Consider the following 21,556-nt stretch of genomic DNA (forward strand, 5'->3'; position numbering starts at 1 on the left):
GAGGAAAATAGAAATCTAAGAAGGTGTAATACACAAAATCAACAGTAGGGGGAAGCAACACCCTAAAGTGCTTTGGTCTCCTGTTACACGAAGAAAACGGCCACCAACAAGGGGGCATAGAAATACAACAGCTAGAACAGTTCCTTCAAATGGGATTCAATTAAATTAAATTACATTTTTCAAGCGTGTCTTAAAACAATCAGGTGCCCAAATGACATTTGAAATAGGTTTTTCTCACCATACTCATTCCTCCTGTTCATACTTGTCAATAGAAGATCCCTTTATAATGCACTTACAATGTGATTGATGAGGTTCAAAACCTACAAGTCTCTTTCTGTGCAAACATAGTTAATATAGTAAAGCTAATATGAAACCTTAAATCAAGCCAAAGTCCTTCTTTTCGTTACTGTACTTCCACCACATTGACAGGAAAACACTGTCCGAGGAAACATCAAGAGAGGGAATTTGATGCTGAAAAGACTGTAAATGTGTCATATATCCACTTGTACCTAACTCAGACTACTGAAGCCTCATATAAGTTTCACATCTACTTTTAAATGACTGTGTGGACACACTGTGGATTTTGTAATCCAATTAAATTTTCTGGTGTTGATTATCATTGACCTTTGACAAGGGCATGATAGAATATTTGCATTTATAAATGCTGCTTTTGGCCCACAGCTCTATTATATATTTATTAAAATTATAAAGTAGAAGTCAACATTTTTCTTGCCTTTATTTATCTCTTTCAATTTTGGGACATTGTGCGATCAAATATGTCTTCTTCATTATATGAAACAACACATATAATAAGGATAAATGACCAGTACAGTAATGAACAGTCCAGGTAGAGGGAGACATGCCTATCTATGTGCTTTGAGTCTATGTACGTGGCTGCTCGTATTGTTTTGATTAAGAAAACAATCATTTGGACAGGTAGAGCTACGGATTACAGTATATAAGGTTAGTTTCCACTGCATGCTGTTTGCAATGTGCATATTAAACGTGTCAGATAATGTTTGCAATCAAGCATTTTGCAGGTGTTCATTACCGGACCGCTGTTAGCATTAGTGCTAATTTAGCCTTAGCAGCACGGCTAGATGTTAGCAGACCTTTTGTTTCTTTGATACTGTAAAGTTCAGTTTATCTGCCGAGATTCAAGGTTAACATTAGTCACAGTGATTACCACACATTCAGCATCAGCACAGCAATAGTTTACAGTTTACATGAAGACCGTAGTTGATTAATCGCAGCTGCTAACGTTGACGTTAGCTTGTCTGAGTTAGCTAACATCATAATGGAGCTGGCTGCTCGGTCTGAATGAATCCCGTCAACATCTCACTAATAGTCAACTAAAATATGTTTTTCTGGACACTCACGGATTATAAAACACTTTAACATATCGGCCACAGCGTTTGTTTGCATTAACGTAGCGTAACATGACGTTGACATCATGTGTGAGTTAGTCGATGCTTTCAATATGCAGTAACCTTATTTAGTGCAAAGTGCTTCAAATAAGCGTAAATTCAACAAATATATAACCTTAAATTATAACATAGTGATGCGTTGTGGTGTTGTAATGTAATATCAGCTATTTCCAGGGTTGAGAAGGTTACTTTGGAAATGTAATAGGTTACAGATTACTAGTTACTCTATTTAAAATGTAATGAGTAATATAAGTATTTAATCAAAGTAACTTATTACTTTTTGATCACTTTTCTAATTGTCTAATGAATGGTTTCAGCTGTTAGGGTAAGTGCGCCCATTAAACCCACCAACATCTAAGTTCAGGTGTTTTTCATTGATACTGACATGATGAATAAGAGAGATCATTTCTTATGAAGTAAATCCATTTAAAGTATATCCATTAGTTCATGTAGATTGTGGAATAAAAAAATAAAGATGTTGTTATTTAGATATAAAAGTCAAAAATCTGACATGGGCTCAATTGGTATTGTGACACCATTTAAGCCCATGTGTGCTCCACATAAGGTCCATGTCAAGATTTATTTACAAAATATAAAACAAATATTGTTTTCAAAGAATTAAAAACAGCAATGTATTCAGTAACATGTTAAATATTAAAAAAAATAAGGATTTCATAAGTAACTAATTAAATTACCTGTTATTTCTCAGTAACTGTAACAGATTACAGTTACATTTATTTTGTAATTAAATGATTTAACTATTGATTGTTAAATAAAGAAATAGTCCAATCTTTGGCCTTAGGTCCCTTGTAGTTAGCCTTTTTTGTGAGGCAAAAACTTGAACGTACAGAAGTCATATATCATTTGAATAAACATAACTCTTAAGTGTTTGAAAAAAATGCGTCCATCTCGCAAAGAGGGAAATGATATAACGTCACTATCTGGCTCACTGTAACATTATATTGTTCCACTAAATATCAATTTGTAGGATTGATTGTTGTTTTTATTTTGTTAGGTAAGTTTCATATCCACAAAGCCAACATATAAAAAACAACCTAATAATTGATCTCTCAAAGAAACATTTATATCTTATCAAAATCTATTAGACTGCTTTAATTAAGGGTGCCTGGTACTTATACCTTTACTTTTTCATTTTTCTTTCATTCTATTGAAATTATTATATTTTATTCATATTTTTTTATGAATCCTTTATTTATGAACTGGAATGACTGGTTGCTGGTATGTACATTGTTCAATCTAGATAAAATCCCAAGTAAATGATTATTGAGTGTTGCATTATGGAGTCTCATCCAGCAGAGGGCACTGCAGCTGTACTCAATTGTCTGAAAGCAGAGCAGAAGGAGTAACGTGATTTTTATGTTGTTTTTTCTTCTTTTCATGGCTTCTTTTTTGTTATTACTTAAGACTGAGTATTTTGCACTTCTACCTGCAAGTTTCTTTTGCTGAAATGTGACACATTATGGATGAAAGTACTGTGCTTCAGTACAGTTTAGAGGTACTTGCACTTTACTTGAGTATTTCCAATTTAGGCTAGATTACACTTTTCATGTAACACATTTCAGAGGGAAATATTGTACATTTATTTGACAGCTTTAGTTCCTTTTTAGATAAAGAATTTACACAATGAATTTTACAACAAGCTTTTAAAACACAAACACATTATTAATGATGAGACCAGTGGTTACAACCTTTTTGGCTTTTGACATCTTACAAAAAGTGGTGTGTAGTCAGGCTCACATGTCAGATGTCTATGAGTTGTTAACAGCTCCACCAAATAGGGATTTTTACCTCTAAATTTCTCACATGGTTTTATTTCAATAAATGTTCAAATGATCCAATATTTCACCAAAATTCAGATTAAAGAAAAAAAGCCCCAAAACTGAAAACACATTTGTGTATCAGAACTTTGTTTTTTCTTCTTTCCTGTCTCATTAATCATCTCACGACCCTTCAGATTTATCTCATGACCCTTTGGAGGGGCCTGACCCCTAGGTTGGTAACCACTGGACTAAATAAGCTAACTGTGTATGAAGTAGTTGAAAGTAGCTCCACCTCCAGCAGCTACAAAAGTAACATGCTGCTTATTTTTACATTGCTTGTATTGGTACTTTTAGTAAAGTAAAGGATTTGACTACATCTTTCACAACTGTAGGCGCCACTATCAGCATTTCTGAGGAAGTGGGATGCGGCATCACAGAAATATTTGAAAAAAACACCTTCACTGACTGCTTTTAGAGGGGATTTCCCTTTATATTCTCTTTCCAAATGGGATATTTGTGGTGAATTGACTAATTCCTCTGAGACTTTTCCCACAGTATTTAGTGGCAGGGGGGCAGAAACCACATCCAGGATACTGTAGCTCACTTCCCACGCAGTAATTCAAAAGAGGTCAAAGGTTAAAACACAATCATATTGTTATTATTTTCAGAGCTCAACCTCACCCACAAGTACTCTGAGTCAGTATACTGTTTAATTAGATATTTTATCAATTATTTTGTTTTGTTTTTTAACATAAGTGACCTAATGGGTTTTTTTTTCCATTTGGTTTCAAGAATCAAACAATTTATATTCAAAGCTAGAATTTAACAGTAGTTCTTGATGAAAAAGTCTCTTTAAAACTTAGTGAAACTTAACTTCGACTCCATTTTAGCATGTAGGCGTTCTCTTATCTCTAATTACGAGGCAGTACCAAAGCACTTATTTCCTCCTGTTGAAAATGGGAGCGTCTGAGGAGCGTCTGAGCAAGTGTGTTTTTTCAATCACTTGCTGAGTAATGATTGATAGCAGTAAGACATTTCTATTAGAGGAAATGTGACTGGCCAAGAGGGATTTCAGAGCCAAGTTTGGGAGGAGTTCGGTGGAGGAAAAAAAAAAAACAGAAAAAGGCGATACCGCTGTTGAAGGAACAGTCTGCTTTGGTTTTCCGGACTGGGCAGCATCCATGGTGACAATGCCTACACACGTCAGTCCGACCATGTCTCAAAACCCTTTGAACCGGCCATCGTTGGGCAGCAATAAGTGTCCCAATTTGGTGTATCCAGCTACTCCAAGCTTTACTGTAACAAATCATTGGCCTTTCCAGATCATATACATGTAAATTAGGTCTGTAGCTCAAGTTTTTATATGTCCAATTAAAAAAAATTAAGCTTTGCTGTGCTAGTATTAGATGTTTCCAATTCTAACATCTCCCTCTGTCATCCTCCAGATATCTCGTGTAGATTTAGGAGTCATGGACGAGCAGACGGGATCTCCTGCAGCCAATCCCGACAACAACAGCCAAAGAAATGGAGATGAGGTAAGAGGTGAACACACGGCTATCAGATGGCATATTTTTCCAGTTTTTTCCCCTGCAAGTCAAAATCCAAGAACGCCTCATCAAGGGGCGATTGCTACCCGAATTTTCAGAACGTGTCTGTTTTTCTTATCTTCAGAAGCCTCGACGTGGCAGCTGGCCCAAGGGGAGGAAGAGGAAGAAGCCAATGAAGGACAGCAACGCACCCAAAGCCCCTTTAACAGGTTACGTCCGCTTCATGAATGACAGACGGGAGCAGCTACGGGCAGAGCGTCCAGACGTACCGTTCCCAGAGATTACGAGGATGCTGGGCAACGAGTGGAGCAAGCTGCCCCCAGAGGAGAAGCAGGTCAGTGAAAAAGTTGCGGAAAGGATACTGAGAATATGATCTAGAAGTAAATGTGGCAGAGTCTCAGAATTCCTTCCTTTCAATTCATATGTTGTAGGATTGCATCCAAAATAAAATGAGCCCAGATTTGTGCTGCAATAGTAAATAACCATTACGATTCTTCTGCAAAAGTGGGAGAAAACAAATAGACCGCAGGCAGCAGCAGCCAGCAGCAAAACCTATTTAGGTTTTTGAGTAACAAGATGGTGGATTTTTAATTGTCATTACTTTTGGCTTTCAGTAATTGCAGCAACCGTGCCCCAAAGGACTGGACTGAACTAGTCAGCCAAGTGGCACCAATTTCCCCCAAACATATTTAACACTCTGAGATCGCCAGAGACATTTATCTGAGTTTTTACTGTGCACAAGAGCACTGTAGGGAAATCCCTTACAGGCAGGCGGAAGATAGCAACCCGGATATCATTTTAGTGGACGAGAGCACGATGGTAAAATTACGTAAGGCTGGCAAAGAATGTCTCCTTCAAAGATGTAATTTTTTCCCTTAATAAAAATCTATAATAACATTAAACACCATAAGCAATACTATTTACCAAAGTTGTGATGGCATCAGCAAAGTGTTAAACGAACCAGGACATTACTGTTAGCAGCAGATGATGAGCTCCTTTATGTAAATGCTGTGGTGTATCTAAAGCAGCCTTGAGCCTTGCATGTTTTCTTTATAGGATATATTTATAAAGATGTCTTCATTCTAATTCTTGACAGGTTGGAACTTAATTGAAAATATCAGTTTTTCACAGCATTATTTTGGCTCAGTAAACTTATCTAATAACAGCCAAAAACAGACTTGAGTATCACACCTTTTACTATACAGCGCAATATCTGCAGAACATTTAAATATGTCAGAGATGTAACTTTCACCTTCAAACTAAACGAGACGTGAGAAATACGCCTGTAGATCTTGTCACACCTAAACTATGTTTCGTTCGACCAAGATATAAATACAGAGGACAAGTGACAAAAAAACAACAAGTAAGAAGAGATCAAAACCACGATTCAAAAGAAAGAAGCAGGAGGAAAAAACTTCTTTTAACACTGAGCACTGAGTCGAAAGAGTTTCACTTGAAGGAATCAGGTCTGGAGGAATAGATGTTATTTAGCTCCATCACACAAGGAGAAAACATGGGCGATCTGGACAATGAGAAGCTCAAACCTTGAAATCCTATCACAAGAAAAGTTGAAACATTTGCAATAAAGACCTGAAAGTATTTTATTTCATATATTTTATTCCTTTCGTTGTAAACAATACAACATCATACACAGCATCTTATTGTCATGCATGTTTTGTTTTGCCGTCCAGCCAGTCCATCACACTGGTTATTCATTGTTCACATGCCGTCCAGAAGGTGTTGTCCGTCCCGACCATCTGCCTGAATCCAATCCATGTGAAGGCAGCGTTAGTCCAGTGGCTGTTTGACATCTCGTACAGCTTGTGTTGCTGTAGTTTGATGGCCTCTTGCATTGTTTCCTAGATATGCCCTGAACTGTGAAAGAATGTGGGACAATGCTACTCACTTAAAACACAAGTCATGTACTGTCACATTTTAATAAAGAAAAAAACTAAATTGCAGTTAAAGATATGTTGGTGGCAGGAAACACTCGGATGCCCTTTTAAAATGATCATAGACAGGGTAAACTGAATCATAATCCGTATTTTATCATTATAGCAACACACGCTAGTCAGAAAATGTCAGTTATGTTATGACACTGAACCTCCATTAAAGTGACTCCTACATTTCTTGCATTTCATTAAAGCTGCAGTTAGTAAGTCTTATAAAAGTAACTTTTTGTCATATTTGCTAAGACTGTCCCTATGTAAAGACAGCATTACATGAAACTAGTAATCTGTATAAAAAAAAAAAGGCTCATTTAGCCCCGCCTACTGCTCCTACTGCAAATTGCCAGAATCCACCGCGGCCGGAAAAAAGAACCAATCAGAGCCAGGATTGTGTCTGATGGAGTGTCTGACAGCTGTCGATCACTGCTCACGCACACAGCCCCCCTCCCCCTTCCTCCTCAGCTCGGTCAAGCTCATATCTCTGAGTTTCTAGGTAAGGTATAGCCATGTGAAAGTCACTGTAAAGCGTTTTATATCTAGCTGTGTGGAGTGTAGTTCATGTATTACCGGTCGCGTGCACGTGGTTGCGTGCCGTCGCGCACACGTCAGCCTCCTCTGGGGAAGGGACTTTGAAGGCAGGGCAGGAGTGCAGTGGAGAGGGAGGGGGAGGGTTCTGACAGTTGTACTTCTACAAATTTGATGCTAAGTCCTCTCTCTCCTCAAAGTTACCAACTGCAGCTTTAAGCACTTTGAAAAAACTTGAACAGCAACATCATTCGGACCGAATCATATGATTGGTCAGAGTTTTCACAGAACCATATGAGAATGGAATAATGATGAGTTTCTATGCCTTGTGGATCTCTAACATTTAACATTTAACATTACCTTATTAATAGCATTTTAACCTAAACCAAAAAATGTGTAAAAATGTAACAAAGGTAAGGGTCGCTTTAACTGCGAACTAATATATAGTTGATTTGACAGTGTGTTTAAACCTTCAGAGCCCAACTTTTACATATAAATGAAAGTCTGTTACATTCAACTCCTGCCACTGAGTTAGTTGAGTTGTACAGAGTTGTATCAGTGGCGACATTCCCACGCTGGCCAGACAAACATATACTGCGGATGCTCTGTGGGTACGCAGGTCTTCCACACTTTCCAAATGGCATCGCACTGAATGGATCACTTTGCTGGAGTTGCATGATGTTAAAACTATTTATCCACCTTTTTGCAACTACAACTGTAGGAAGAGTTAGCCATGGCAGTGCTTATAATGTTAGCCGGGTTCAACTGTTTTGTTGTAATTACTCTCACTGCCAGTAGGGGGAGTAAACAGTCCCACACACTCCAGCTTCAACATGATTTCAGCCTGAATGTTTTACACTTTCAGGTATAGGTAAAATCCTCAGGTACAGCTGCTAAAGTATTTATAATGTTGTTGGAGCAAAGTTAGAACTCATAGATTTCTCACCTTTCTTTTCAAAGACGTTTTGAGGAGTTTGAACACGTTTTTGTGAGTAAACACAAAGGTGGATTAGAGTTCAGGTAACTTGGCTGCTCATTTGCACCACATTGTTGTCTTCCACAGAGTTGAAAGCAAAGTCAGACTTCTCACTATCCTGAGACAAGTTGTTGGCATGAAAGCATTTTTAGTAGCTTTTCCTCTAATTCCTAAACTAATTACATTAATATATTACAAGCTTTGTATGAATGTAGGATATTAATATTTCAAATTACTGATTTTTGTCAATTGAAATGGGGATCCTCCTAAACTAATCCTGATTAGGAATAATCACTCCCACTCATTGTGTCATCCCCCCCCCCCCCCCCTCCCTTCATCCTGTTTCACCAAATCTCATTTTCCTCTTTTGTTTTTTTTTTTTTTTGTCTTAATCTTTCCCTCTCTCCTCACCTTTCTTTGTTCTCTCTGCAGCGATACCTGGACGAGGCGGAGCGAGACAAGGAGCGTTATATGCGGGAGCTGGAGAAGTACCAGAAGACGGAGGCCTACAAACATTTCACCAGAAAGGTCCAAGAGAAGCAGAAGGGCAAGCGACACAGGGGAGGTGAGATCTGGTTAGAAAAGCAGTCCGATGGCAGGCTAGCAACAGTCACCGCAAAGGTTTGGAAATGATTCTTGACTCGGGTTACTCACCCAAAAAAATGTTTATGCACATTCAGCATAAAAATATAATTGATTATTTAGTGTAAGATAATTCATCATTTGCTTTGTGTATTCAAAGGAAATGTGGAAAGTACAGGAGGAATACTGAGTTTGGATTAGGTAGGGTTATAAGTTATAGTTAAACTAAAGGCCAAAGAGCTGTCACTTTGCTCACACAACACATGGTCTACATTATCTGTTCCTATTTTCTTACTGTGGATAAATGTCGGTTTAAATTTTTATAAATGTTGACAGCATAAACAAAAAATATAAGAAATCTGCCCATTCTGAAGATGATGTTCTGACTCATTTCAGTTGATTCACAGTATCTTCTATAGTAGAGTGCAGAGGTGGGATTTTTTTCCCCTTATTACTTTCATTCATTCTGTCAGTTCACAATGTAGTAAAAAGCCCGCTGTGCTATGGGAAACATGAATCATCTGCTGTCCTCTTTCTTCATTCTTTCTTTCCTCTCCAGATGTCGGGCACCAGGTAGCCAATGAGGCTCTTCACGAGGTTTGTGACTCTTTCCTTTCCTTTCCTTTCTCTCTCTCACACTCACAATCACTTTCCTCGAGAAGAAAATAGCATATTTAATTGAGTGAATAAATCCTCGTCTGACTGTCAAAACGTAATAGATATTTATCCCGCAATGTCTGTCTAGGGAAGAATAGCACTAGGTCTCATGAGGATGACTTGACTCATTAAGTTCAGATGGAAATCATTTCCCAGCAGCAGCTCAAATAAAGGGTAAAGGAGCAATGCAACAGAGTATACGTACAGATAACAGTGATAATACACAGCAGCATTGCATTCAGTATTGTTGCAACTGTAGAAAGTGGTTGGAAAGCCACATCCTTATGTTCAGTAGAATAAATGATTCAATCTGTCACAGTCTTTCTAATTATGTCTTATAGCATTAAGGTTGGTTCTGAAATTTACATCAAAAACTCCACTGGACCTTTGCGACCGGTAAAAACTCTCACCAATTTCAATGATTTGCCTTTGTGTAATCATGGTGAGAGTTTGTGTTTGCCGTTTTCTCACACAGGAACCTAAATCTGTTGCATTTGCCCTCCTCTTGTGCTTATTGTTGCATCACTAAAGCTGAGTTAATCCGCTTTGGTGCTGTGTTTGTGTCTGTGATCCAAACACTTGGCTTTTACCAAAGTGTGTAATTCATTTTTATTAAGTTCTGCATGTAATTAAGAGGTTTCCTTTGTAAGCATTTCAGCATGCTCCGAAGGGTTACAGCCAAGGTGACTTTATTGGAAACAGCATTCCTCTGGGGAACACCAGTGTTTGCCCCTTTTTAGATTCAAAGGACGGGAATCAGCATAAATTTCATTATGTTAAGAAAGGAGAAAGGAGGAAGGGAGATGCATGCTTTCATAGGAGGGGATATAGAAGGGAAACCTGCTCTGTATCTTGTGCTTGCTATTGTGAAGCACATTTTTATTGCAAATATATTGCAACCCATTTCAGAGCCTTTGATATCTTAGCAGCACCGCTGATGAAATTACTTCTACCTCCTCATTCCTTAAACTGTATCACTGGATTTCCCCCGCGGCCAGGTATGAAATCAATTAACCAGCCACCCACAGCCCGGCTAGAGAAATGACCGCCTCTCCCTCTCTCTCTCTCTCCCTCTCTCTGTCTGTCAGTCTGTGTGGCCAAATGTTTTCACTTTTGAGCTTATCTCTCTTCTCACTGTTCCTCTGTCTCTGGCCTCCATTAGAAGGATGCAGAGGGGAAGGACAGAACTGTGTTTGACATCCCAATCTTCACAGAGGAGTTTCTCAACCACAGCAAAGGTAAAAAGCCCTGAGTGCGGCCGGCCTGTCTGAGCTGTGACTTTTTTTAAAACCTCCATTTATTTAAGTGTTTCAAAACATATTCCTTTTGCTACCTCAAGAGAACTTTGTTTATAGTGCTCTGTCATCCTAAAATAGTTCCACAGCCCACCAAACTTTTAAAGAACACACATCTCTGAGCAGATTAAAATTGCATGACAGCATCCAACTGCTCTATCCCATTGTATCTCATATCTGGACTTCGGCTCTGATCTGCAGTTGTTTCTGGCTCTTTTTTCCTCGTATTCCTCAACAGCACGTGAGGCCGAGATGCGGCAGCTGCGTAAGACCAACATGGAGTACGAGGAGCGCAACGCAGCCCTGCAAAAGCACGTGGAGAGTATGCGCGGGGCGGTCGAGCGGCTGGAAGGCGACGTGATGCAAGAGAGGGGACGCAACGGGCTCCTCCACCAACACCTGGAGACCCTGCGTCAAGCACTCACCTCCAGCTTCGCTTCTGTACCTCTGCCAGGTGAGAACCAGTATGGCTTCGTTCAGTGGTCCCCCCCCCGGTCCCAGACAAAAAACTCCACATAATAAGTTATCCTTAAAATTTGGTTTTCCTTTGTCAAGTTTTTCTAGGCAGAGTTCATCTCCTAAGATCATTCCACTTGAATCCGTTTTATGTGAGGAAAACTCTTGATTTTTATCTTTCTTGGATCAAAGTGAAACAACCTTTTGGCTCGTTCTGCTTTTGTATTTTCTTTCTTTAATTAAAATAAGATAAATGACTCCACACTATCCCGGATGACTTATTAATATGAGCATTTCTGCAACCTCCTACGTTTGTTAGATATTGCTGATAAAGACTTCCTGTCTCATCCATTACCACAGTTTGGACTGGGACCATCAGTTTTGGGGAACTTGGATAAAAAGATTAGATTAAATTAAATTAAAACATTTTTCTTTTAAATCAACATACTACTGTGTTTAAAAAATAAAATAAAATGTATTTTCTTTTATATCTGACAGTATGTGTGTAGCTTTTGGGCCAATGTTTCTGATACTGATATGATGCCCATGATAAACTGGTATTGATCTGATAGCTCACACCAGTAATCCATGCCAGGACACACACATAAATACTAGGCTGTAGGCTGTTAGTTCCAGAGTTCCAGTTAAAGTTGGTGTGACATAAATATTGTTGCTGTGTTCAAACACCAACAATATATATATTTTTTGTGCTTTGAACTCCAACGTCTTCTCTTCCTGGATCCTCATAAGTTAAACTGCTGGCTGTTCTTTGTAGAGACCGCCCAGGTAAATCAGGCTTTGAACCCACATTCATTTTAACACGTTTATCATTTAAATGAAAGGAATGTGATCCTACTTTGTTCTCACTTGTTTAATCCACATACAGAACCTGTGCTGAGCTCACACCTACTGATTTTCTCTCCTGCATATTTCTCTCACACCTATTTGAATGCCTCGCTCAGACAGCACAGACACACATTCTGCAAACAACACAAATTGGCATAATTTCATAAAAGCTTGATGATGAAAGATGATTGCAAAATCCAGTGAGACCTTGCCTCAGGGATACTGTCAGTTTCTGTTTAGAACAAGGCGTCAATATATAAGTAACATCAAAGCTTTTTTTTTTTTTTTCCGAGTGTAATCATGTTTACTTCTCATTTCAGACGATTGCTCATTCTCTTCTCGTAATTGTGCCATTTCAGTTAATTAACTAAAATTGACAACTCGGGACATGCTCTGTTTTTTTGCTCAGAGCAATAACATCAGTGGTGATGAGGCTGGTGTTTTGGTGCTTGCTTCATTTTCTTTCTGATCTCAGGGGTTAAAGTTCTCTGGAAGCGTGCCAGATTTCAGAGCAGTTTTAAATTCGTACAATACTTAATTTAGTACATGGTACACGTTTCCTCCTGGGCAGATTTTCAGGCTCACAAATCTTTCTTGATTTAATCCCTGTGATCTGTTTTCATTGATTTTAGCCTGTGGTGCTCAGCAGATACTTTGCTAAAAGTAAAAGATATTGTCAGCTGGTAACCTAATGATGGTGTCTACTCCCGATTTGATTGATATAAAATCGAATTGTTGTTAGCTTAGGAACATTTTGTGTTTTATGATAAATACAGGGGGGATAACACACACAAACACACTTGTTGTCCCACAGGCAGCGGAGAGATGCCCTCTCTTGATACCATTGACTCCTACATGAAGAAGCTCCACAGCATCATTGTCAGTAACCCCCAAGAAAGCGAGAATCTCATCAACACTGTGAGAGATGTGGTCAACCGCCTGGACAGGTAAGAGCTTCTTTTGTAAGATTTTTTGATGACTTGACTAGAACGTAGGGTTACATGTAATGACTTTTTATTATTGTTTAATCTGGTGTTTTATTATTGCTTAGTTGTCTAGTCAATAAAATATCAACAATAAAAAAGTAGGCCTTGAAGTAGCCGTCTCAGTCTGACAAACATTGCAAAATCTCAAAGATAAATCCATTATCTGTATTGTCATTAATTTAAAAAATCGATCTGTTATGGAGTTGCTTATTGGTTCAGAGCCACTACAATGTTTTTATGTCTCAGCTGACAAAAGTAACATTACCGCCAGTCACAATATGAGCATGTCTTTTGCTTTCTTTTGCTCTAGATAATTGTACAAAGCCCCACATTTCTGATGGATAGAGATTCACAGCGACACAGAGGTGACATCATTTCCAAGTCGATGCCCGACTCCTCTTCCTGTCGATCTGTCATCCCAAATGATTTTAAAACATCTTTTTTATTACTCTGCTAAGCTAAGGTCGGCGTAGGTGAAGGTGATGTAGCGTCTCATATTTATTTATTGGGTTGTTTTTGTTTTTTTTACACTTTTGAGTTAACACTTTATCGATATAGCAGTAGTTTGTTTTATAAAATAATTGGATGACAGAACCCGAAACATGAAACATTTCCTGCCACTCTTCTTTGCTTCTGTTCTGTTTTCACCGTCTATTTCTAGCAAATGCTTCCACAACGATATCTAAACTATTGTCCGACATGTGTCTGATCAAAGTGTCTGTGAGTTTGTATTTATCTTATACACCGAGATATATCGCTGAGCAGATCTTCTTTTTTTAATGCCCTTTTGAAAAAAAAAAAGTGCCATTTCTTTTTTTTCTTTCTGTGTGTAAAAAGTGTTTGTGTTTTCAATAAACTTATTTACATCATGTGAGGAGTGAGTCACTCTGGATTGGTTTATGACATGCTAAGATTATACTTATATTGAAATGAAAATGAAAGTTAGACTTGGTACCATTATGTCATAGTTTTATGGCTTCATCTCAATCAAAAAGTCAGTTACATAACAGGGTGCATAAAAGGGTTACTCTTTAAAGATGTAGATGAATATTAAAGCAGCTAGTTGTATTATTGACAAACTAAATGCAGCATTTTCAGTTTGTGATACATCAAACTAGGAATTACTTATTTTCCAACGGCTTAGTTTAAATCTACATCAAATAGAAATATGCTGCTAATTGTAACTTTTGAATTGTGCCTAGTTAGTGCCAAAGCCTATTTACTCACAGCATACAGTAGATGTGGAGTCAAACAGATTTGGTCTGGTTAAGTTAATTGAGCGGCTCTACTGTAATTTACTGTAATCTAGAGAAATTACTTTGCACTCAGCAGCTCATTTCTCAGCCACTGAGCTGTACACAGCTTTGGGGAAACAATAAACCACTGTATCATGTTTGAAGGTTTCCCCTCACATAGCCATATTAGACCAGAGGAAAATGAATAGGGAACAAAATGACCATGAAAGTCTTTGACATAGATCCTTTTAAATAAATCATATTTTTTATTATGATTCACTAGGAGATTTAAAATGAATGCTCCCATTTGCTTGATCGGGAGGTGGCCAATTAGCTTGGATATGAAGTATTGCGTTGCTAATATAGCACTGTATTTGTTTTTGACTTGACATTATGAGCCTTTCCTGTTTCCATTCGCTGATGGCCTTTTCCTCTTTGCCAGCTGAGACTTCCTGTCCACAATGGCCACATGTGTCCTGGTTTAATATCCAACAATGGGCAACAATATCCATAACAGATGATCTGTTCCCACAGGAGAGTATGTTGGTACATACGGTGAACTAATAATATTACATGCTCTTACTTTTACATTGTACTGAATGTGCGAATGTGGCAGAATCCATGTTTCTGTGTTGCATGCACATTGCAAAACCACAGCGTGTCCCTCTGTCATGTAACAGAGTGGAGAGGACTTTGACAATGTACAGGTCATAATGAAAGTATCAACATTTACAACCTGAATGCTGTCTGAATTTGATCAAATGCCAACTAGTTTCAGATGTAATGCCAGTTGGTAGTCAAAGGGACAACATGAGCCGTAGATTTGCAGTAGTTTTTGTACACACAATGTATTTTAACAAGACAAAGTGTCTATAGCTATGCAAACAGCTCTATGAGGCAATACTTTGGCACAGCAGTGCTTTGATTCATAATGTCCCTTAGGTAATGTTTACTGTGGTCACCATCTAAGTTTAGTGCGTCAGAATGCTATCATTTTCAAATTAGCACAATAGTTAAAGTGCAGCTGAGGGTGATAGTGTCATTTGTTTGCAGATATTTAGCCATAAACCAAAGTGGACTCATGAAAAATTTTGATGTGATGACCTCACTGGATGAAAAGATAGGGACAATTCGTTCTGAGTGTCTGTATCAAACGTCACAGTAATCCATCTAATAGCTGTCTAATACAAATATGATTACCAATAAATCCATCCAAAAGTTGCTGGGCCTTTTCACAATAAAATTAAAAACATCAACTGCAGAAAAAGTCGAGTGAGCATCCTCTGCAGACTATGAAAAATATGATGGCAATACATCCAATAGTTGTTGAGATATTTCCATTGCACCAAAGTGGTGGACTGACTGCAAGACCACCATTACCCTCCTTAAAACCATAAAGCTACTGTAGCTTGGCTAAAAATTCCAAATATTGAGAAATACTAGCTAGGGAAATATGCTAGATGTACTATGGGACATAAACTACTTCCAGAGAAGCTCTGTGACCAGTGAGACACTCACTACCTTATTAGAGTTGTTTACCTTTTCACTTTTGGGATCATCTTTCACATATGCGCTGCTTGGTGTGTGCAGTAGGCACCAAAGCTCATTTGTATAATGAGCTTAGCTACAGCCTTTATTTTGCTTTGATGTTGGCCCAAGGCTGTAAAAAACAACGTGGAAAGGCTTGTGTGTGTGTGTGTGTGTGTGTGTGTGTGTGTGTGTGTGTGTGTGTGTGTGTGCACGTGTGTGAGTTTGGTGGGGGGGTTGGTTATAATGGGTAGTAATAATGCAAGTAATGCATCATACCTCAATGTTTAAGTCCAGATCCTAACCCGTTTCAACTCACTCCATACACACAATCTGTACTCCGTGATATCAGATAAAGAGGAAAAATCTCAATCTATTTTAAGACATGACAGCATTGCTGAAACAGAGAAACTGTATGGCTGTGATTTCCCACCTCGTGCCCTCTTCTCGCCACACCATCACACCCAGTCTTTGTCCTCAGAAAGAAACACCCACTGAAACAAACAGCTTCTTCCTCCTTATTTGGGCTATGTCTGCATCCTTGGCCTGCTTCCTGCTCCTGGAGTGGCGGGGTTGACATTAGGAGAGAGGAGCCAGCTCCAGCAGAGAGCCACAGATCCTGGACCGGAGGGGGGAGGGAGTGACTCAGAGGAGAGAGGATGAGTCAGGCGACATGTGCTGATTGAGCTTTCAATGGTTCCAGTGTCCTGAATGGTTTCTGTTAGCTCAAACTATAATAGTTGAAATGAGCTACCTTTTGTTAGACTATTCAGGCATGGTCAAAACAGCTGACAATGTTGCCTTGCCTAATCTGTGTGGGCCAATAAACATTTATGGAAGTCCTTTTCATCAACAACAGTGATTGATTTTTAAATATGTTTTCTGATGGCACAAACCCCCCTCTTATTCAATCAATAGTATTCAGTTATGTGAGTCAATGCTGAAGGTCACTGTTGACCTTAGTCAATCCTGGCTTTTTTGTGACCTTTTTTAAGGACATACTTATAAATCTGTAATTTAGCCATACTATTACACATGTTGGCATCAAGTTAAAGCTCCTCTTTGTGCATAGCATATTCCATTATTCAACACCTGCTACCTTCATGACCTATTCTAAATAATATGTTCTGTAAGTGTCTGTTCAAAAATCAGAAACAGATTCAGTGGGATAGTTTTTATGATGCCCTGTTGACTCTCCTAACCGAACAGGACATTAAGATCAGATATGAGTCAGCCGCAGAACAGCTTTGCTGCAGCTGTTGTCTTGCTCAAGGATACTTCAGCAGGGCAGATGCTTGTGGTAATATGGGCTTGAACCCATGTCTTCATAAAGTATGATTTAAGCCTATAAGTTGCTGGCCCAGTGGCAGTTTTTAACATATCTGAAGAAAATTTGTACAAATATTTGACAGGAGACAGATATCTCCTCCAGTTTGAAAAGACATGATGAAACGCTTTGAAGCTCAATCAGAGCACAGCATGTCGGCATTACAGTGAACAAAATATTACATAAATGTGTAGAAGAAATAACGAGGTACAGCATAGTGAGCCATGTTTGGAAATCTCTCAGTAAAGTCTTTCAGCATGGCACACTCATAACAGGAACATTTCATTAGTACTTCAGATTTATTTAAATTCTGTACCATCGTCAGGGACAAAGTCCTCTCAGCTGTGCAAGTGACATGAGTCAGCTCAAAGTTCATTACCTCAGTTCCAGTTAAATGTCATGCCGCACCGTCTCTCAGGGCTGAGCTCCACCTGCATTTAAGTATTTTGTGATGATATGCACTCTAGTCTTGAAAATTTGACATGGTGGTGGTGTGTCTTGATGTCATTTTATGCAAGTTGATTGTATATAAATAATAATATTCTTGCATTCTTCTGAGACGTGACTTAGAGTGATTATGATGCCAAAACTAATTTTGACAGAGATAGTCTTAAGGATTTCAGCTCTGTTCAGTCTTCTTCACCCAAAGCAAAAACTTGATTATTAGGCAGCTTGTGACACATTTGGAGATACATTTTTTGCTTTGAACGAAACACAAATAGCATCACTCTCCAATAAATGAATGAATTGCCTTTTCTGTAGTTACTTTTACTTAGCTGACTTCACTTTGGAAAGGATTTGTCCATAGAGAGAAATGTGTGTGGGCACTGGACATGATATTCTTCATTGTAACTCTCAAGGGACACGGCAGATTTTGTCCCCATAAAATATTGATGATAATACTTATGTCACCAAATGTAGATCTAATAATGTGTCTGAAAAGAGAATGATGTTGATGATGATAATGATGATGATGATGAGGAAGATTTGTCTATTTCATCATAATTGTGCCATATAGTACGTGGGAAAGCTGCAAATGAATTGCCCATTTGGGATAAATAAAGTTGTCTGAATTTGAATGTGAATTTCTCAGCAAATTGTTTCACTTGTTTTGCCTCAACTTTTCTAAAAACTTATATTCCCACTATCTCGTTACCCTTTAACACAGAGTTTTTTGTATTCCTGCTCCCTTTTTACAATTTGTCTTGCAGCAGTGTAATAATCTCCATAGATAAGCGTGTTCTCTGCTTACAGGTGAGGGATGTGGAGTAGTTGTACAAAGCACAGAAAGAAATCTCACTCCCTCTAACTCTTTATTTATTCAGCTGGAGAAACAGAGTTACTAAAAAGGCAAAAGAGGAAAATGCGAGTCATCTCCTCCCTCTTCCTTGATCCATCATCCGCTCCATCTCCCAACAGCCCTGGAAAATCCTTGGCCTTAGTGCCCAGGACCGGGGCAGGGAGGAGGAGGAGGAGGAGGAGGAGGAGGAGGAGGAGGAAACAATGCTTGGAATGTGCAAAAAAACTTGAGTCATTCCCACATGTCAACCTCTGGCTCAGCTCCTCCTCCTCTTCCCAGACGTTTTCTCCAAATGAACCGTATGTTGCTTGTTTTACACCTAATGTTGCTGCTGTCTGAAACATACTCGCTTGCCTTATTAGACTTTTTTTTTCACAAACTGGGTGTGATCAAAATCTCATATTGCCTCATGATCAGTTTCAGACCATTCATATAAAAACTAAACACATCATTTGTTACATCTACTGCCTTTGTCTTACCTAAACCAAGTGGGAAAATGGTGAAAAACAAATATAGTGATGTGCGCTCAGCTTTTAATTGTGATTAGGATATTTCCCACAGCACCTGAAGGCAGCAGAAAAGGAGGGGAGTTCCTCTCCAGTGGTCATTAGCTTATGAGAGGCATGATGTCAGTTGACTGCACTCAACACTTTTCAATAACTGGAAAGTGAGCACACACTCACTGTGGTCTATTATACAATGGCATATTAGGAAATGGAACAAAGTCAACACGAGTCTTTAAAAATTATTTTGAAAGTAAATATAAAAATTGAGCATGAAAGTGAATAAAACAATAAACAAAAAGATAAAACAAAGCAAAAAAAAAACCCTTCAACTCAAGTTCCATTTAATGCCTTTTTCCAGAGCTTTTAGTCACATCTCTTCCTCTGCAGATTTACTTAGTTGTCATGGAGACTAATTCAAGCCATCAAGTTTCATACTTCACCTTACATGAGGTCAAACTCCATCTGCTGAGGAAGACCATGAGATGTGGTTGAAAGTTGCAGAAATAGCCAATGAGTGAGTATATTTTATCATATGAAAATTAAATAATGTATAATATAATAATAAAGGTAATCGAATAGTTTACATTTATGTGCAGTCAATCACATAAAAATGCCTCATTTTTAACCATCCAGTTTGCAATGAAGCAGTAAAGAAGTGCATAATCATCTGGCTTTCACACTCCAGGCTCTTTCTTTAGTTGTATTTTCAACCTTAATTTGAATTATACTGAGAGAAAGAAGCTTATGTTGGAGCTGCCAGGAAAGAGGGGGAAAGAGGAAGACTAGAGAGGAGGTTTATGGTTATGGTGTTTGGTTTGGTTGAAAGAGAGAGACATGCAGGTGGTTGGCACAACTGAGGAGGATACAGAGGACTGGAAGAGATGAATGATCTGCTGTGGCGACCCCTAACGGAAGCAGCTGATAGTAGACGACTTATCAACCTTTTCAACAGCTGCAGAAAATGAGGTACATAATAATGCAAAGTCATATTTCATAACCTGATAGTTTTTATATGAAATAGAGGGGAAAAAACAGCTTAATTTTGCTGGATTGGTTTTCCACACACTCGGTTTTAGACTAGAGTCTCTCTTGTAAATTGCGCGCTCACGCTCTTCTCCTGGCCAGCCCAGTACCCCAGTGTGCTCGCTCCCGCTGCAGGCTGGTGGAAAAAGCTGCAGCGGCTGTTTTAGTGGAGCCACGCAGAGAGAGAGAGAGAGAGAGAGAGACAGAGAGAGAGAGAGAGAGAGAGAGAGAGAGACTGTGCGCGAAAAAAAAAACCCACTCGCACTGGCAAAGAGTTGAGCCGTACACACACTCGGGATTGTCGTTGTTACAGCCGAACACGACGTTGTCAAAACCGGGATTTATGGTTGTCAAGAAGTGGTTGGCAACGACGGGGGAGATACTCTACGTCTGAAAGGTATGGAAAAGTTCGCTAAGGGTTCCTTTCACCACCACCACCTCCCCCTCTCCCCAAAATTGAAAGTGTCTCAGCTACAAGTCTCGTCAGTTTTCTTCGGCTGCTAAGTTCCAGTTTGTACAGTAAGGCTTTGCGTATGTGTCTTTAGCGTGTTGTTAACGTCAGATTTACGTAGTTTTAGGGATGCAAACACACGGACAGACGGAGAAGTTTGCTCTCCGGTGGTTCGCTTCTCTCCACATTTGAATGATATCTACGTAACGTCGCAAACATAGCTGCTCCTGCTGCTGTCAGAAGTTAAGAGAGGGCTAAAATACCCAGAAACAAGTTCAGAAAGGAGATGCTGCTCGTGTTTTTCTTCCTTTCTTTCTTTGTGTGGTTGAGTTTAAAAAGTTACGTTTGGCGCACACCTTGTTTTTTTTTTTTTTTTTTGGGAGAAGGAGTCCCATATAACAAAAAACGCGACGACTTCTTAGTGTTTACAAAAAGGGACTGGCAGTGTTTAGCTCACCGCTGCTTGGACGGACAGGGGTCCTGGGACCACCAGGGGTCTTTCAGAGGGAGAAATGGCTTTATGTTAAGCGCCATTGAACCGCACAAAATGTTAATGTGATAAGGTAATGAGAAAAGTATGAGTGGAAAATGTGTGTTTTCACTGTTGCCAGGATCAAAATCAAAATCAGATTTTCAAGGTTATCAGATTACATTTAAGGATTTTGTGCTGCTGTTGTTTTAGTCAGTAGCACACAACATATATATATATATATATATACAAAAATATGCACATTATACAAATATAGGCATGTAAATATATAGCCTACAATATATAATAGTGAGAGGAGCAGCTACAGATTACCTGCAGAAAATACATTCATTTAAATTATATGCAACAATCCTTTAGAAATTCATTGATTTCAACACAGTCTTATTGCTCCTAAAGGTTACTAAAACTGAAACTAAATTATCAATTGATAATAATGGCATATTTGTAAAATAATTCTTAATTTAGAAATATAATTTAACCCTTTCAGTACCCCTATACATGAAATAATTGAATGGGATCATGCTGCCATGTCCTCCTTTATCTTTAAAGACCTAAAAGTGCTTCCTAACTTTTACACAGGTCTGCAGAGTGGGGTAAGTTAATTAGTTAGTGCTTCTCATAAAAAGCCAACATTACATCAGGATTTGATGCTAGTATTAAGATTATTGGA

The 21,556-nt window shown here is 38.7% G+C and overlaps 1 protein-coding gene and 1 long non-coding RNA gene across 3 annotated transcripts in view; both read left to right on the forward strand.

Moving 5' to 3' along the window:
• Positions 1–892: 892 nt before the first annotated feature.
• On the forward strand, positions 893–13,888 carry hmg20a (high mobility group 20A). Of its 2 annotated transcripts, XM_053318883.1 has the most exons (9): positions 893–963; positions 4,654–4,743; positions 4,880–5,089; positions 8,638–8,770; positions 9,347–9,384; positions 10,607–10,682; positions 10,978–11,193; positions 12,856–12,988; positions 13,338–13,888. In XM_053318883.1, the coding sequence occupies exons 2-9, from the start codon at positions 4,678–4,680 to the stop codon at positions 13,339–13,341; spliced, it is 876 nt and encodes a 291-aa protein (XP_053174858.1). In that variant the 5' UTR covers positions 893–963; positions 4,654–4,677; the 3' UTR covers positions 13,342–13,888. The 2 variants fall into 2 exon arrangements, with proteins under 2 accessions (XP_053174858.1, XP_053174859.1); XM_053318884.1 differs by lacking the exon at positions 13,338–13,888 and having other exon boundaries at positions 12,856–12,992.
• Positions 13,889–20,257: 6,369 nt separating this feature from the next.
• The window catches only part of LOC128359213 (uncharacterized), a 73,296-nt gene continuing 71,997 nt past the window's right edge, over positions 20,258–21,556 (forward strand). Inside the window, exon 1 of the long non-coding RNA XR_008321430.1 lies at positions 20,258–20,342. This is a non-coding gene — a long non-coding RNA (uncharacterized LOC128359213). The remainder of the gene's footprint in view (positions 20,343–21,556) is intronic.

This window comes from Scomber japonicus, chromosome 5 (genome assembly GCF_027409825.1).
Source record: "Scomber japonicus isolate fScoJap1 chromosome 5, fScoJap1.pri, whole genome shotgun sequence".
NCBI lineage: Eukaryota > Metazoa > Chordata > Actinopteri > Scombriformes > Scombridae > Scomber > Scomber japonicus.

Coding starts and splice junctions, on each gene's coding strand:
- hmg20a (XM_053318883.1), top strand. CDS start 4,678: ATGGACGAGCAGACGGGATCTCCTGCAGCCAATCCCGACAACAACAGC. Junction 5,090..8,637: donor TGCCCCCAGAGGAGAAGCAG/GTCAGTGAAAAA, acceptor TTCTCTCTGCAG/CGATACCTGGACGAGGCGGA. Junction 10,683..10,977: donor GTTTCTCAACCACAGCAAAG/GTAAAAAGCCCT, acceptor ATTCCTCAACAG/CACGTGAGGCCGAGATGCGG.